The sequence below is a fragment of the Camellia sinensis genome, chromosome 5, assembly GCF_055761805.1.
Source record: "Camellia sinensis isolate YWXY chromosome 5, ASM5576180v1, whole genome shotgun sequence".
NCBI classification, from domain to species: Eukaryota; Viridiplantae; Streptophyta; class Magnoliopsida; order Ericales; family Theaceae; genus Camellia; species Camellia sinensis.
Genome location: NC_138965.1, coordinates 19,808,013 through 19,822,500, shown reverse-complemented (window position 1 = coordinate 19,822,500; position 14,488 = coordinate 19,808,013). Strand labels below are relative to the sequence as shown.

At 35.2% G+C, this 14,488-nt stretch overlaps 1 protein-coding gene across 1 annotated transcript; it reads right to left on the bottom strand.

Moving 5' to 3' along the window:
* Positions 1-6,205: 6,205 nt before the first annotated feature.
* Positions 6,206-8,046, bottom strand: LOC114303038 (uncharacterized). Its single transcript, XM_082867920.1, has 3 exons — positions 7,855-8,046; positions 7,605-7,756; positions 6,206-6,633 (listed from the first exon to the last, which is right to left on the bottom strand). The coding sequence occupies exons 2-3, from the start codon at positions 7,745-7,747 to the stop codon at positions 6,243-6,245; spliced, it is 534 nt and encodes a 177-aa protein (XP_082724046.1). The 5' UTR covers positions 7,748-7,756; positions 7,855-8,046; the 3' UTR covers positions 6,206-6,242.
* Between the last annotated feature and the right edge of the window lie 6,442 nt (positions 8,047-14,488).

Genomic DNA, 14,488 nt, shown 5'->3' with positions numbered 1-14,488 from the left:
ATAAATACTATAGATAATATAGTATAATATATAGAATAGATATATATTTTTGTCATGAGTCCAATCATATTTAGTCCTGGATTGGCATTTATTTTGGGGTTAAATAATCACAAAAGATAAAATTGAATATAAAAGTCAATAAGATAAAATATTACTTTTTATTCATAATCATTATCACCTTGCTTGTTTCCATTTTTCAAAAAACACTTTTTAAAAAATTCTACTTTCATATTTTTCGTATTTTTTTGTTTTTACTAATTTTTTTAAATATTTTAAGTATTTTTTTTACTTTTTAGACACACCTAACATAAATACATTTAAAAAGTAAAAAAATTGTAAAAAAAATCTTTTAAAAATTCACTAAATACTAAAAATATAAAAAATACAAGAATTCAGTACATTTTTTTATATTTTTATGTATTTATTAATTTTTTAAAATATTCACAATTTTTTTTTTCTTTTTAGATACATCTAAGTAAGGTGCATCTAAGAAAGTAAAAAAAATGTTTAAAATTTAAAAAATATTCACTAAAAACAAAAAAATACGAAAACCAAAAAAGTCAATTTTCAAAAAACTTAATTCAGAAAACTCAAACCAAACACACTGTATACTTTTTTTCTCACAAAATAAAAAAAAGTCCCAAAACAAAACCAAAACAAGACTAAAAAAGTCAAGGTAAAAAAGTCTAACACAAAAATGTTGGCTATATTAGTCAATGCCAAACGAACTAAAAATATGTGTTTGGTTGCGAGATTTGGGAAGAGATTTGAAAAGGAAAAGGAAAAAAGTGTGTGAAACTAAGGGCAAGTTTGAGAAGATCCAAAAAAGCCAAAAAGCCAAAAAGTTACTCAAAAAGCTAAAAAGTTAACACTATTCACCAAAAGTCAACAATTACGGCTGCACAACTTCCAATTCAAATTTTTCCCTACAAATCAATTTTTACAATTTTTTATTACACATTTTTCAATAAAAAGTCAAAAAGTTAACCCAAACATCCATATTTTCAACCTCAATTTTTTAGTCCAAAAAGACAAAAAGTACACTTTTTTAGTCTTCCCAAACTTGGCCTAAGTGAAATATAGATATATTTTATTCACATTTCACTTTTCTTTTTTCCCTTTTCCCTTTTCCTTTCCAAATTTCTTTCTAAATCTATTCTCAAATCTCCTAGTTAAACACATCATTAATCACATATTAGGGGTGAAAAAATTGCTGGACCCAATCCCGCCAAAATCATGCTAGGTTAGGCAACCCATTTCCCTTGGGCCTAAACAAGGCTTTGGGCTTAGGCTTGGACTTCTAAAATCATGCAATTACTATTTGAAAATAATAGTATTTATTTTATTTTTATTTTTTTAGTCGGTAATTCGAACCCTGTAATTTAAAAATAATCTCTTTAAGACTCAAATTAAAATTAATTATTTCATAGATATCTCTCTTTTTGAGTCTGTGCAGACCAATAATTTTCATGGTTTTTTTTTTTTTTCTTTCCCTTTTTTTTCTTCAAGATATTTATGTTAATTGAAACTTGTGAAACAAAGGTAGGTAATTTAATAAAGCAACTTGTATAACAAATATAATGATACGAGATAACTACATGGATCATAAATTAATGAAAATTAGTTAAATTCATTGGGTAACACATCTAATTTTCTTCTCGGATACAAGCTACCTTGCCTTTTTCGTTTTGATGTAATTGCCGTGTACCTTTCTTGTACATTTTTCTTTTACATTAATAAAATTATCTTTTTTTTTGTTGATTAAAAAGAAAAAAGAAAAAAGAAGAATGTAAACTCTTATTTGTTATGATTCATAAACCATAAAAAAGATAAGAACAACTAGAGAATTGGAAAAATACCAAGGAAATGAAAATAAAAACAAGTTTAAATCCAAAAAAAAAAAAAAATTTTAAAAGCATAAATTGAAGTATGTGAACAAGAACATCTCTACTTGCGAGGTTTGGTGTTTTCAGCAGTAGCAGCAACTCCAGTAGCAACCTTAGCGACATCAAGGGCGGTGGCTTCAGGCTTTTTCTTAGAGTACAAGGTAAAGTAACCGATGGTAACTACAAATGCCAAACCACCAATCGCCAATTTCGCAGGGCAAATTGGTAACTTCTTCTGTTGGTGAAGCACCTCTTTCGTGTGCGGCCCTGGCTGCGGCAACTTTGGCGTCACTTCGGCTTCCGCCGCCTTCACTCTGCCTGAACTTCTCACCATTTTTTTGTTTGTTTCATTCACCTTGTAATCTTCTTATTTCTATAACTCTTTTAAGTGTGCATGCATATGCATGTGTTTTAAGGTGGTTACCAAGTATTGGTTGAGGGAAGAGGGAGGTTGTGGAAATGGGTACAAATACAATAATTATAGGGGGTGAAAGAATGTGAATGATTGACACGTGGACCATGTAGGATTGAGAGGAGCATTGTGTGACACTTGACAAAAATTGATTTGTTATTACATTACTACTAGGTATTTTATATGGATGATTTTGAGAAGTTTTGACCATTTCTTGTAAGAAAAATATGAACTATTATTGGCTTTAGACCCACTCTTTTAGGTCACTTGTGTTAGAATTTACTACAATTTAGTAGCCTATACAATCTTAACATCATGTGACCTTTTATAGCATTTATTTATTCGTGGGGAAATTACTATTCAGGTGGGGTTTTAAAAAAGAAAAATGTGGCAAACCTCCAGTAAAATCGACCCCCCAGTGACCCCTAGTGACCCCCAGTGCCACGTGGCACTGGGTGATTGGAAGGAAAAGAAAAAAAAAAAAATTATTTTTGCCTACTGGGGGTGCCCCCCACCGGGGGTCCCTAGCACCGCTGTTTAAAAAATTATGACATATTAATGAAAAAAATTATAGTTATAATTATTAATATTTATAATATTTACCATGTTTTTGTAAATAAATTTTCCAAATAGCACTGATTGGTAATTCTCCCATCATTATTTCAAACTAAAACATTTATGTTTATGTGTGAATTGACTAGCTCATGGTTTAAGTGTTTATGCATCTCACTAAAAGCTTGGGATTTATGGAGTCTTTTTTCCTTATATTTTCTTGGAGTTTTTCTTGTACTTATATTAATTTGTTTAGCTAGTTATATGGTTACAGTTATATATCAAATTTTCTTTTTATAATTGCATATTGTAACTCACAATTTAAAATTTTTCACTACAATATTGTTCATGGCACTTTTCATCATTAGATTTTCAGTACACAAGGCCGCTAACTTTAGGCCACTTGATATATAAAAATTGACTTTATCTCAGCATTCGGTTCATCGCCTTGCTTCCTAATTGGCTTCCCAAAACCTCATAAGGTCTCATTAATTCAAATGGCGAAAAAGACAAAGTTTTTATATGACTTGGCATCTCGGTATAGGAAACCTTTCAAAACAAAGCCCAAGCTTTCATTCGCCTAGCTTAACCAGCCACAATCTTGGAAGATCAAATTCGATAATTTTTTAGCCAATTTTTGGCCCAGCTGAATCATATTTGGCCAAAAAATCTATATTCAGTAAATGTGGCAATTTATTGAGTCCCATTAAATGTCCATCATAATAAACTTTAACAAATTTTATTGTAATTTTAATGGCAGTCATAATAATGTCTTTTTGGATAATTTCTTATGTCGAAGGGTAATTAGTCCAGTGTGGCTGTCGCATACGTGGAAAAATATAATATCAGTGGCTATAGTTAACATTGCTCTGCGTGATTTCTTCTTGTAAAATTTCAGGCTAGCTGTTGGTAATGGTAGAAGACTGCATTTTTGGACTGATAGGTGGTGTCACAACCAAAATCTGAGTGTGTCTTTTCCACATTATCAGTTGATAAAGATGGAAAGTTGTTTGACTTTTTCCATAGAAGAGTGGCAGATTCAGATTGGAATATGGTTTTCAGAAGACCCCTTTTAGCATGGGAAGAGGAGGAAGTGCAAAAACTTAATGATCTCCTGCAGAATGCGCCTAGGCTCAATGAAGGGGTGGTAGATTCTTGTTCTTGGTTAGCTCATTCGTCTGAAGAGTTCACTGTGGCATCAACTTGGAAGTGGATGGAAGCAAGTCAAGGGGTAGATTTTACAGTCACTAGGTGTATTTGGAACAATTTAGCCCCTCCCAAAGTTCAATTCTTGAGTTGGCTAGCAGGGAGAGGTAGGATTAAATGCTCTGAATTTTTGCAAAGAATTGGAGTGTTGAGTCCAAATGTCTCTGCTCTCTGTGTGTTCTGCAGATCTGAGTTGGAGTCTGTAAATCATGTTTTTCTTCACTGTCCTTTCATTTGGGAATTGTGGGCCAATTTAGTGAACTGGTGGAATTACAAATGGGTTATTCCTGGAACAGTGGAGGGATTACTTTTGTCGTGGTCAGGTATAAAAATGAAGAAGAAGGTGCAAGCAGTTTGGAAAACAATACCGCTAGCAGTTATGTGGTTAGTGTGGAAAAGCAGAAATGATTGTTTATTTAATAAGGTACAACCGGATTAGAATGCTTTGGAAGACCTGATAAAGGCTAGAGTTACTTTGTGGGTTTCCTCATCTTTGAAGGGTTTTAATTATTCGGTACAAGATGTTATATATAACCTGAATCAAGATTGCTTCTGTGTGTAGTTTAACTACTGACTTGCTGAAGCTCTGAGGTATGATTCTGGTTTTGTTGCTGAAATGATGATCTGCACAAGTTGTTCTGGGTCTTACAATTCTGTTGCTGGTCTGAGCTGATCTGTGCTGTCTTGTGTTGGTCTGATCTGAGCCCTGGTCTGCTATGTTCTGTGCTGCTTCTGATCTCTGGGCTGGATTGTGTTGATGTTCTGAAATCTGTCTTGAGTTGGAATTGGAAGGGTTTAGTTGGTAGGCAGAGGAGTTTGATTCAGCTGTTTTGTTATGAATTCAGTTGGGTTGGATTGTGTTGATAGGCAAATTATCTGCTGCTATTCAGTTTATATCTTGGCTGCTTATGATTGGGTGATGTTCTGTTAGTTCTGGTAGTTCTGCTTGGGTGAGGTTCTGAGTTTATATATTGGTTGCTTCTGTTAGTTCTACTTGAGTGATGCTCTGAGTTTATATTGGCTGCTTATGCTTGGGTGTTATTCTGTTAGTTCTGGCAGCTTCATTGATTTGATGTATTCAGTTGCTTCTTTGATGGTCTGTTATCTGCCAGATTGATTTGTTGAATGCATTCAGTTGCTTCCTATCTGTTGACTGATCTGTTAGACTGATCTTATCTGCTCTGGGCTGCTATTGCTTGCTACTGGTTTTGTTATTTGCTTTGTGGCTTCTCACTCATGGTTAACTTGGCTGATATGCTGTTGGGTTTATGGAGTACTTTTTGTTCATGCTGATATACTGGTTTTGAAGCTGGTTTTGGATTTACACCCTGTTGTTCATGCTGGTTTAGAGTTCATTTTGGTGTTCTGTGTTTGCCTCATTGTGAGGAGGTTTGGAGCTCACTCTGTTGGTCCTGTTTGCTCCATTCTTTTTGTGTTTCTTTCTTTTTGTTTCCTTCTGGTTTTGTTTTCTTCGTTGGTCTCTCACCTACTAGGAGGTTGGAGCTTTTTAGCTCCAAACTCCTCTTTATTGATGCAATCTTCCATACTCTGTATGCACTTTTCATCAATAAAGTCTTTTCTTTTGCCGATCAACAAAAAAGAAAGAAAAAAGGGGTAATTGCAACCTAGGTATTGCAACTTCATAATGTATTTTAATGGCAGTCATAATAATGTATTTTTGGATAATTTCTTATGTCTAAGGGTAATTACAACCTAGGTATTGCAACTTCATAATATAATATAGAATTATAGGACCAATGTAGATTAACATTTTTCAACTAATATAACAACCAAAAGATAATTATATATGAGCCTAGATCGAAGGGTACTATAGAGTTTTAATGAAATATATTTTTATCCTGTGCATAGCATTTAATGCTATTAATATTAAATACAAACATAAATAAATAAATAAATAAAAAAGTAGTTCAATGCGAGAAATTCCCATTCAAGGTTTTAATAAAAAAATTTAACTATTGCATTGAGAGCAATTTGGATACTCAATTCAACATCTCCCACTCGGTCAATTAGATTGAGATTTTTATTCTCTAACAATACCCATAGACTGGATATGACTTACAAAAAAAAAAAGAAGGGATATTTCTAGCAATCTCAAAGAAAATAAAACCAACTCGCTAAAAATAAGTTATAATACACAAAAATTAGAGCTCCATTGAATTTAAGGTTCAAACACCAACATTGCCAAGCCAAAATAACAAGGGAATTTGAGCAATAGCAATCAAAGGCAAGAGATAGTGGCGTTTGCTAGAATTTTTAATGTCACAACTTCTCACCTTTGCAATTAGAATCCTCTTCATGGTCTTCACCAACAACACTCCCATACAAAAGCATTCCCACAAAGTGACTACATGGAATGACCTACTCCAAAAATCCCTAGCCAGCATGACAACAGAAGCTGCCACAAAAGTGTATCTGCCATAGGCAACCATGTTGAGCACTGGCACCGCCACGTTGCCACCTCCTAGCCAATGCATTATAGTCTCCAGTAGGAGGGCTTGCAATAGCCAACAGAGCAATCCATTTGTGAATTGCACCCCCAAAGCTTCCGGGTTGAACCTACAATACACAATAAGGAGAAATTAAGAGAAAAATTAGGAACCTTTTGGGAGTATATATAATGTTTTGAGTATATTATAAGTTTCATCTTTCAATTTTTACTTGAATTTTACTTTGGTCCTATCAATTTCTAATTATAATAATTATAATTAAGTGCTCAGTCATCCTCTTGTTAAAGTTGAGCGTAGATTGAAACATGACAAACCAAATTAAAATTTTACTAAAATTATATAGTGAAAAGTCTAATTTGTGATAGACTCGTCTTTTCTAATACTGTTAAAACATGTTCACTTGACTCTTCATAAGCACTTTCTATTCAAATTTTAACCCGTGAGTGACGGAAAGACCACTTTAAAGTATGTGTTAAATTTTGAGGACAATGTTCAAGGGTAGAAAGTGTAATTTGCCGTAATGGTTTTACGGAGCTCTTTTAGTGTAATTTTTCCTAATGGGAGTTTCAATTTTCTAAGTTGTGTTGTAATTTTGATGTTTTTTTTTTGGTTAGTTATTTGGGAGTGCATTAGTTGTAAAGGGAATTACTTTGGTAAATATTTGTTGGTATCTTAGTAACATATTCTGGATTAAGAATTAAGCTTTCTTATCCTGAATTTCTTTTCTTAGTTCTTATTATCTCGATATATTTTGTATATTTGGAGCTAATAAAATTTTCTTTTACTAATAAAAATAAAAATTGCATTGAAAATTTGGTTATGCTTGGTACCACTTTCATTTTTTATTCTCATATTTATTTATTTTTCTTATTTTTGAAAATAAAAATAATGAAAAGTTTAAAAACACATCGCTTTCATTCTTGTGAAAGATTTTTTGAAAATTTAGAAAGCTACTTTACAAATACTTCCCCCAAAAAATGAGTGTTTTTCAGAATATCTAAGTGAAAATGGATTATTCAAAGCCATGGTTAGAAGTAAAGTTGCAAGGTTTATTCATTAAACAATTTGTGTTGGACTTACTTTCCATTGATGCCCAAAATGAAGCCAGCAAGAACCAAATAGGTACCAAATGCCATCAATGGGAGGTACAAATCAGGTGCATTTATATCATGTACTGGTGGTTTGTATGCGAATTCTCCCCGAACTTTCTCTCTTGTTCTCATCCAATGCCCCTATATAGGTATATATGATCAAGAGATTATAATCAAAACATAAAAGAAAATATTCAACTTTCACATCAAAACAAAAGAAATAAAATCAAAGAACAAACCAATTTAGAATTACTTCAGTTGGTCAGATCTTTTGCATATTATTAAGAGGTCAAAGATTCAAGTGTTATCATATGCAAGACTCCCCTCTCTGGTTCAAGATCACCACACATACAAAAAAGAAGGAAAAAAAAAAAAAAAAGAAAGAAAAAAAGAAAAAAGAAACACATCATACGCCTAATGAAAAGTATGCGCACACCGAAAAAAAAAGTGCAGCTAAATCACTTGCCTCTCATATCTTGTTTGCGTCTTTATAGTTGAAAACAAAATGTTTCACGTCTGTGATTTTGGTGTGCGAACTTTTTGGCGATTGTAGTAGTAACGTTGTTGAGAAAAAGATTTAGGGGGTGTTTTGGCAAATTGGTAAAAAATTGATTTTTTGATTTTTTTAGTGACTTTTTTGACAAATAATTGGTACTTTCAAGTAAAAAAGCTGTCTTTTTTTGACAAAAATAACTAGAAAGACAAAAAACTAACTTTTTACCCTTATTGCCAAAATGCTCCTTAGTTGTGCTTTTACTTTCTTTGTTAACATTTTCTCCATTTTGAAAAGTTCAAAAACGTCCACCAAGGTTACCATTTTTGTGTAAACACATTTTTTAAAAATTCAAAAAATAACTTTTTAGTATTTTTTGAAAAGTTATTTTTGAAAGTTTTATTGAAAATAGTTCACCAAACTTTTATGTATTCTCTTAAAAATAAAAACCAAAAACAAAAATGAAAAGGCAACCAAACATACTAGTATTGCATACCTTCTGCAGAAATGGAAACAAGACCACCTTCAATTTATTCTTCACATACAAATCATTTACTTCAAAGTAATATTGAGGGTTGGAGAAATATCTGTTAATCTGTCATATATTCACCCCCTCACTGGATAGGGTCTACTAGTGGTGAGTACTCTACCTCAGCTGCTTATCAAGTCTTATCTGAGCAAGATAATATTGAGTTTAACTGGCAGTGGCTTTGGAAAATCAAAATTCCTCAAAAGTTTTCTTTGTTTAATTATGCATGAAAGATTGCTAACAAACTATATGAGACTGATTAGGCATATGTTAGAGTTTGACCTCTGTCCCAGATGCAACACAACCAGGAAAGACATCTACCATCTCCTTATAAGTTGCTCCAAAGCCAAGGTTATCTGGCTGCACCTCAGGGATCATGACTGGTGGCAAGCCAGCAACAACACCTCATTGCAAGGGTGGATTAAAACAAACATGAGTAGCAAGATCCAAGTCCATAATACACACTGGCCCTTGATCTTTGTTACAACTCTTTGGATTATATGAAAGGATAGGAACAAAGAAATGTTTGAGAACCATACCCATTTCCCCCCATCAGTGTCCAATCCATTCTCAAGCAAGCTATGGACATTCAGGAAACTTTCCTTCATGTTCTTCATCCCAATTTCTCAGAACCTAAATTAACTAGTTGGCTTTGTCCTTTTGCAGGTAAGCTCAAGCTAAACTCTGATGGCAGTTCCAAGGGAGATCCAGGACAATCAGGCTATGGCGGGTTGCTCAAAGATAAAGTGGGAACATGGATCTAGGGCTACCATGGCTATTTGGGCAATTGCACAAGCCTAGAAGCTAAAATCTGGGGCATCTACAAAGGATTGACCATCATCATGCAAAAGGGACTGTCAAACATTGAAATTGAGACAGATTCTTAGGCAGCCATGAAGCTAATACGTAATGGAGCTGCAGGGACCTCCCCCTACAGAGCTCTCATTGAAGATGCCAATTTTCTTCTCAGAAGATGCAGCTGCTCAATTCAAGCCATACCTAGGGAAGCAAATCACTGTGCTGATGCCTTGGCTAATTTAGGAGTTAGTCAGCAAGAACACTTGGTGTTTTTGGATGATCCACCCGCTTCTTTGTTTTTTTTTTATTAGTTGCTGACATGGTGAATGTCAGCTCCAGAAGGAAGTAATCTTTCCCATGGTGTTCTTGTAAACTCTCTTTATTTTCATCTGAATCAAAATATATGTATATATATATATATATATATTCACCAAAAAAAACACAAAGGTAGAATTTGTTGAGTTAGAACACAACAGCTATACAAAAGTGAATCTTTATTTAGATACAAAGATACATTCAAGTATATAAGAAGACTCTCAAGGACACCTCACTCTTGGAATTACTTACACTCAAGCACTTGACTCCAATCTTGTTTTTTGTGTCTTGTACCTTTCAAATGAAGTCACTTCCCTTTATATAGGCATCCGCCTTCTCAATGGATAGCTAGGATCATTTTGATCCAAGGGTTATTATTAACCCTCTAGAATATTCTAGCATATACACATACTTTCCCATATTCTAGAACTCTCTAACTTATTCTAGTAGATAATAGTACTTTCTATACTTCTAAAATATTCTAAAACCTTCCGGAACCTTCTAGATTTCTCTAGATTTCTACAAGCTTTTCTAATGTTTTGGAATCTTCTACAATGTTCTAGAATCTTCCAGATTTCTTTAAATCTTTCTAGAGTCTTCTAGATCTTTTCGGAGTCATCTAGATTATTCAACATATGCAATTTATAGCCTAGATGATTCTAGAAAAGTCAATGATGACTCTTAACACTTCCTCTCAACATTGACTCATTTATTTAGTTCTTTTTTTGTAGTTAAGCTGAGTTGCTTCCGAAGCTCCACAAACTTTGAAGCTCCAAGTTCTTTAGTAAACAAGTTTGCTACTTGGTCATCTGTTCTGATTGATTTCATATCTATCTCTCCTTGTAGCACCTTCTTTCGAATGAAATGGTAATGTACCTGCATGTGCTTTGTCCTTGCATGAAACACTAGATTCTCAGCCAAACGTCTTGTTGACTAATTGTCACAGTACAACAATACTCCATAGTCAACTTACTGGTGTAGATCCTTCATCAATTGTATAAGCCATGTGCTTTCTTGAGCTGCCATTGCTGCTGCTCTATATTCAGTCTCTATGGTAGATAATGATACTGTAGGTTGTCTCTTACTACACCAAGAGATTGCTCTTGAACCACGGCTAAACACGTATCCAGTAGTCAACCTTTGTGTGCTATGATCTCTCGCATAATTAGCGTCATAGTAGCTAATTACCTTGCATGCTTCGCCTTTCTTGTACAAAAGACCGAAGTCAATTGTACCCTTCACATATCGAAGTATTCGACGAATTGCTTCTAGATAAGGTTTCTTTGGCTTTTGCATATACCGGCTTATTACATCAACTGCATATGCAATGTCTGGTTGAGTGAAGGTGAGGTAGATCAAACTACCTACTAGTTGCTGATACATAGTTGCATCATCCAGGTCTTTACCTTCTTCTGAGCATAACTTGGCATTCATCTCCATTGGTGTAGAAACTAGCTTACACTCAAGCATTCCATACTTCTGAGCAATTTTTTAGCATATTTCTGCTGGCAGAGGAATAAGTCTTTGTTACTTTGTTCTACTTTAAGCCTTAGAAAATGCTTGAGTTCTCCAAGCTCCTTCATTTGAAATTGTATTGACAAGTTCTCTCTTGTCCTTTATCATCTCTGGTGATGATTAAGTCATCCACGTATACTAGCACTATAACTAGTTTCTCACCTTGAGATTTGACAAATAGCCTCAAGTCCGCTGGTGCCACCGAGTACCCATTTTGTACTAGAAATTCTGCTATTTTTCCATATCATGCCCTCGACGCTTGTTTTAAGCCCTACAAGGCTTTCTTTAATTTGTGGACATAAATTGGATGGACTTTGCTTTCAAACCCCTCGGGTTGCTCCATATATATATCGCGATCTATCTTACTATGCAGAAAAGCATTCTTTATGTCCATCTACCACAGCTTCCAAGACTTGCTGGCTACACGTGCTATTAGTACTCGCACCGTTGTGATCTTTACTATTGGACTAAATGTTTCATCATAGTCCAATCTATATTGCTCTGAGAAGTCTCGAGCCACTAGACGTGTGTTGTACCTTTTTATCGATCCATCAGGACGAGTTTTTACTTTGTACACCCACTTGCATGGTATCGATATCACGTCCTTGGGCTTAGGAACTAGCTTCCATGTTTGATTCTGTTTGAGGGCTTGAATCTCTTTCTCTATTGCCTTCTGCCATGCTTTGCTTTGGGATGCCTTTTCAAACATCGTTGGCTCTGAAATGCTATTTTCTTCAATTAAAGGAGCATTTGCATACTTCGGATTAGGCTTAAATTATTTTTCCGACCTTTTGAGTTTTGGTCCAATCTTTTTAACCCCTTCTTGTTGGCTTAGGCGAACTTCTTCTGGACTCTTGTGATGGACACCTGTTTTCCATGAACTTGAAAATATTTTTGGTGTCTTTGACAAGTCAGGTTCTAGCTCATCACTACTTTGTGTTAATACTGGCTCCTTGATGATTTCTAAACTAAGAGGTGCCTCTTCATCTTGTCTTTGTTTCCTCAGCTTTTCTTGTAACTGATCTTTTAAATTTTTGGAGTCTGGCAATGGTACATCTTGTGAAGACCACCAAGATGAGGCTTCATCAAATACAACATTTCTCGAAGTATAGCAATGGCCAATCGTGGGGTTACAACATTGCCACCCTTTCCTTTGGCTGTCGTAGCACACGGAGATGCAACAAATTGCCTTATTATCGAACTTGCTATGTAGATGATTTGGCACAAATACGTAGCAGACACATCCGAATAATTGAAAGTGACTTATTGTGGGCTTTATGTGCCATAACTTCTGGAAGGGTAAGACCAACCTTAAACCTGCCTGCGGTAGCCTGTTGATCACATGAGCTGTTGTCTTCATACATTTAGTCCAAAATTTGCTAAGCACATTCTTAGCATGTAGCATGCTCCGACATGTCTCTGCAAGATGCCTATTCTTTCTTTTAGCCACTCCATTCTGTTGTGGAGTACCTGAGTAAGTAAACTGATGTCAAATTTGGCATCTCTAAGATAGTTAGAGAACTTATCTGATGTATATTCTTCTCCATTATCTGTTCGCAAGCATCGAATCTCCTTTCCAAGCTCACTTTCAACCTTCTTACGAAATTCTTTGAACTTGGCCAGAACTTCAGACTTCTCTTTCATAAAATACACCCATGTGTACCTTGAGAAGTTGTCAATAAAGGTCACCATATAACGCATTCTGCTGATTAATGCTTGCTTTACTGGTCCGAAAACATTTGAGTGGATAAGCTTTAAGGGTTCCTTAGCTCTATACTTTGAATCTTCATATGGTAATTGATGTGCCTTACCATACTGACATTCAGCACAAATTGTATCTTCTTGAATATCCAGTTGAGGAAGGCCCTTAAGCATAGACTTCTTCATCATTATTTTTAGCTTGTGATAGCTCACTTGACCCAAGCGTGCATGCCAAAGGTCTGCAGTCTCATTCTTTCGAGACTTATTTACGTAGGTTGATTCTGCTGACATTACGTAGATAGACTCTAAACGTTTTTCCTCCATGATGGGAGTACCAGATAACTTAACCTTCTGGTAAATCTTGACATGCTCCGGGTCGAATAACACATAGTTGCCCGAGGATGTGAGTTGTGAGACTGATAACAGATTCTTCTTCATTCCTGGCACGTGATAGACGTCCTGCAGATGTATTTGGTTAGAGTTGAAGCGATGAGTAATGATTATCTTACCAACATGGGTGATCGACGGCCTTGTATTATCAACTGTCACTACTACCCCACCTCCTGTGTACTCGAACATGCTAGACAGCTCCAATCATGTGTTTAGGGCATCCTGAATCAACGATCCAATCATTGTTGTAGTTGATTGCTCCAGTTTAGACTCTGCCACAAGAGCCGATTCATTAGGCTCAGATACAACCGTACACACAACCACTTCACTAATGGTTGGATTGTGCTGTTCTTGCACTTCTCGTGCATCAAAGTCTATTTCTTCAGAGCAATATGTCTCATTAGATTCGAACACTGCAAAGAATGCTTAGAAGTCCCATTCTTCCTCACTGTTGTCTTGGTGACTTTTGGATGTCACCAAGTTACATTCTTCTTGCCTTCTCTTTGAACGACAATCTTTTGCATAGTGACCTCTCTTTCCACATTTGTAGCACTCTATGTTATGCTACCATGGTGTTGAGGATCATTGATCATGGTTGTTGCTGCCAGATTGAGCTCCCTCTGTTTAAGAGCTCCCATCCTGCTTTTGGCTTGTTCTTCATTTTTTTTTGGCCTTGTAGAGTTAGGCCGTCTTGGTCCACTCTTCTATTGTTGTTACTGAATAGTGCCTCTTCTTCAGTCTTCAATGAGACCCTAACCATTTGCTTGCATAGGCTTTCTTGATTGGCTAATAAATTCTCCAACTCTATAAGAGATGGTTGAATTGGCCAACCCCTTATAGCTGTAATGAATGCATTATACTCGGTCCTTAACCCATGTATAATGATCCTCCTCATTCTTTCCTCATTAATATTTGCCTTAGGATTTAGATTTGAAATTTCATGACATAGATCCTTAATTTTTGTGAAATATTCACTTATGGGCTTACTTTCTTGAGTGGTAGACATCAACTCATTTTCTAGAAATTGGAGCCGGGCATCATTTGTCTTTGAAAACAATGATGCAAAGGTGTCCCATGCTACCTTGGGTGTGTCATCATTCCTGATGCGCTCGAGCAACTCATCCTCTATGGT

Excerpts from the sequence above, each read along its gene's own strand:
- LOC114303038 (XM_082867920.1), bottom strand. The coding sequence starts at position 7,747 with ATGAGAACAAGAGAGAAAGTTCGGGGAGAATTCGCATACAAACCACCA. Across the intron at positions 6,634-7,604 it reads ATTTTGGGCATCAATGGAAA|GTTCAACCCGGAAGCTTTGG; the intron begins GTAAGTCCAACA and ends TGTGTATTGTAG.